The sequence below is a fragment of the Raphanus sativus genome, chromosome 6 (genome assembly GCF_000801105.2).
Source record: "Raphanus sativus cultivar WK10039 chromosome 6, ASM80110v3, whole genome shotgun sequence".
In the NCBI taxonomy this organism is placed as follows: Eukaryota; Viridiplantae; Streptophyta; class Magnoliopsida; order Brassicales; family Brassicaceae; genus Raphanus; species Raphanus sativus.
In genome coordinates, this window is record NC_079516.1 from 8,748,584 (window position 1) to 8,752,510 (window position 3,927).

Genomic DNA, 3,927 nt, shown 5'->3' on the forward strand with positions numbered 1-3,927 from the left:
ATTTTAATATATTTTTCTTGTCAACAAGTTAATATTTAATTACATGGAATGCATTATTGACACAGAAAAGAAATTAGTAAAAATAAAAAACAACTCAGAGAAAAATACAAAAGTGCGTCCAAGTTCGGTTCATGTAAGAACAAGTGGGACCCAATAGGTTTCCAAATCTAAAATAAATAAAAAATTCCAAAACCTTCTTCTTAAAACCAACGGCTCCAACCTTTACTTACACACATGTATTATAAATTACACTTTCCTTTATATTCTCCAATGGCGGCTTAAGGCATAAACTCCGTCACTAATCTCAGAACCTGAGTGTCTGTCTACAAATCACAGAACACGGAAACAACTCATAGAGGTCTGAAACTCGCTAAGCATCTGAGCTGAAGACTTGAGAGCATCTTTAAAGTACTTTTCTTTTTTTGCGTATATATATGTTGTCAAATCTAGTGAATCATATATATACATGTATGTACGTGCACCACGTTTTTAATATAGGTTTCAGATTTGTCGCTATCTCTCTCTCTTCTCTTTTTAAGATTCTTTTTCTAGATTTGTTTCTCTCTCTCTCTCTCTCTCTCTCTCTCTCTCTCTCTCTCTCTCTTCTCTTTTTCCGGTCTCGTCGTTTTCGTTCATCGGAATGCCACCGAGAAATCGAAACTTGTCCCACGTTGATTTGCTGGAGTTTCACAAGTTCGATCAGATCTGAGAACTGAAGACAGTTTGGTCTTAATAAAATCATGTCTTTCAGGTACTTTCCTTCTTTGCATGTTCTGTCTATTGCTTAGCCACTTTTAAAGTTCTAATTTTAAACTTTTTTTTTTCATTTTCATCGTTTCTACTAGTTATAGAGAGTCATGGGTTTAAGCATTTTCTTAAGAAGATGATGGTGAGAGAAGTAGCTTCTGTGTTGTTGATACTATTCTCGATACTGATCTGTGTTTCTCCGGCGGCGGCTGGAAACGGCGGCGGGTGTAACTGCGAAGACGAAGGAGGAAGTTTCTGGAGCACAGAGAACATCCTCGAGACGCAAAGAGTAAGCGACTTCTTGATCGCGGTCGCTTACTTCTCAATCCCGATCGAGCTACTCTACTTCGTGAGCTGCTCCAACGTCCCATTCAAATGGGTCCTCTTCGAGTTCATCGCCTTCATTGTCCTCTGCGGTATGACTCATCTCCTCCACGGCTGGACTTACGGTCCCCACCCTTTCAAGCTCATGGTGGCGTTGACCGTTTTCAAGATGTTGACCGCTCTCGTCTCCTGCGCCACTGCGATCACGCTCATCACTCTCATCCCTCTCCTTCTGAAAGTCAAAGTTCGAGAGTTTATGCTCAAGAAGAAGGCTCATGAGCTTGGACGTGAGGTTGGTCTCATTATGATTCAGAAAGAGACTGGCGTTCACGTTCGTATGCTTACTCAAGAGATACGCAAGTCGTTGGACCGTCACACGATTCTTTACACTACTTTGGTTGAGCTTTCGAAGACTCTGGCGTTGCAGAACTGCGCGGTGTGGATGGAGAATGAAGGTAAGAGTGAGATGAATCTGACTCATGAGCTTAGAGGGAGGAGTGGTTACGGCTACTCTGTTTCTATTGATGACGTGGACGTTGTTAGGGTTAGAGAAAGCAATGATGTGAATATATTAAGCGTTGACTCGTTGATAGCTCGAGCTAGTGGTGGAGATGTTAGTGAGATTGGACCAGTGGCTGCCATTAGAATGCCGATGCTTCGTGTGTCGGATTTTAAAGGAGGGACGCCTGAGTTGATTCAGACATGTTACGCCGTACTCGTCTGCGTGTTACCTAGCGGGCAGCCTCGGGAGTGGAGTTATCAGGAGATTGAGATTGTTAAAGTCGTCGCTGACCAAGTGGCCGTTGCGTTGTCTCACGCAGCGGTTCTTGAGGAGTCTCAGATGATGAGGGAGAAGCTCTCCGACCAGAACAGGGCCTTGCAGATCGCGAAGAGGGACGCGATGAGGGCGAGCCAAGCGAGGAATGTGTTGCAAAAAGCGATGAGCGAAGGGATGAGACGTCCTATGCATTCTATACTTGGTCTTTTGTCGATGATACAGGACGAGATGTTGAGTAACGAGCAGAAGATGATTGTTGATACGATGGTGAAGACCGGGAATGTTATGTCGAACTTGGTCGGGGACGCGATGGATGTTTCGGACGGTAGATTTGTCACGGAGATGAAACCGTTTAGTTTGCACCGCACGGTTCGTGAGGCGGCTTGTTTGGCGAGGTGTTTGTGTCTTTACAATGGGTTTCGGTTTACGGTCGATGCGGAGAAGTCTCTGCCTGATAATGTAGTAGGCGATGAAAGAAGAGTGTTTCAGGTGATACTTCATATGGTTGGTAGTTTAGTAAAGCCTAGAAAGTGTCGAGAGGGATCATCGTCGGTTATCTTTAAGGTTTTTAAAGAACGAGGGAGCTTGGATAGGAGTGATCAAAGATGGGCTGCATGGAGATCACCAGCTTCTTCAGCAGATGGAGATGTGTGCATAAGATTCGAAATGAATGTTGAGAATGATGGTTCAAGTTCTCAATCATTTGCTTCTGTTTCGTCAAGAGATCAAGAAGTTGGTGAAGTGAGATTATCTGGCTATGGGTTGGGACAAGATCTAAGCTTTGGTGTTTGTAAGAAAGTGGTGCAGGTGAGTTTTCTTCGTACATATCTCGTTATTAGTGTGGGTTTCGGTCTAGGGTAATCTTTTAGCATGTCGTATTGTTTATAATATGTGCAGTTGATTCAAGGGAACATCTCGGTGGTACCTGGCTCGGATGGTTCACCCGAAACCATGTCATTGCTACTCAAGTTTCGACGCCGACCCTCCATATCAGTCCATGGATCAGGCGAAGCGTCAGGTCCTGACCACCAACCTCACCCTCATGCTAGTTCTTTATTACGTGGCTTGCAAGTTTTATTAGTAGACACCAATGATTCAAACCGGGCGGTTACGCGTAAACTTTTAGAAAAACTTGGATGCAGCGTAACCGCGGTATCATCTGGATTCGATTGCCTCACTGCCATTGCACCTAGCTCTTCATCATCTTCATCGTCGTTTCAAGTGGTGGTGCTTGATCTACAAATGGCAGAGATGGATGGCTTTGAAGTGGCCAGGAGGATCAGGAGCCGTTCTTGGCCGTTGATTGTGGCAATGACCGTGAGCTTGGACGAAGAAATGTGGGACAAGTGTATGCAGATTGGGATCAATGGAGTTGTGAGAAAGCCAGTGATGTTAAGAGCTATGGAGAGTGAGCTCCGGAGAGTATTGCTGCAAGCTGATCAACTTCTCTAGTTGATCTAAACTTGTCATCTACATTCACATTTTTACAACATTGTTTTTACACTATATTAAATGAAATATTAAAAGAAAAATTACAAATTGTTAAACTATATATTAAATGGAATATCAAAAGAAAAAAAATTGTATATCTTGTCTTTTTGTTCTTTTCCTCTTTTGGACCCTACGAAATTGCATGTGAATCTTAGTATTTTGGTAGGGTAAGACCGCAATATAATATTAGAAAACAAAATTATTCAACTTTATGAATACCTAGTTAAATAGATATTTTATAGTAGGTCACCCCCATCAGATTATCACGTTTCTATGTTCAAAATAAAAACTGCTATGCTTTATTTTCATATATTTTGTCGACTTCCTTTGTTCTCTTTACATCTTTTGGGAAAAAAAATGAACACAAAACAAGTTTCAAAAAAAAAAATGAACACAAAACAGATGAATATAAGCATGTGACATGCTGCTTGCTTAGATGTCTTCTTTAAGTAAAACTTTCATGAATATATGAGATATTTATTTGTATTTCTGTCTGCCACTTTGTGAACTTAAAAAAAAAAGAGATTTTAAGAGTTTATTAGTTACCAGTTGAAATCAATATATATTAGAAAATGTTAGATACATGC

The 3,927-nt window shown here is 41.4% G+C and overlaps 1 protein-coding gene across 1 annotated transcript; it reads left to right on the top strand.

The window, feature by feature from the left end:
* Positions 1–235: 235 nt before the first annotated feature.
* On the top strand, positions 236–3,437 carry LOC130496876 (ethylene receptor 2-like). The gene is made up of 3 exons (XM_056989481.1): positions 236–751; positions 846–2,656; positions 2,747–3,437. Exons 2-3 carry the CDS (start codon positions 884–886, stop codon positions 3,299–3,301), a joined length of 2,328 nt encoding a protein of 775 aa, XP_056845461.1. The 5' UTR covers positions 236–751; positions 846–883; the 3' UTR covers positions 3,302–3,437.
* The last annotated feature ends 490 nt before the right edge of the window (positions 3,438–3,927 follow it).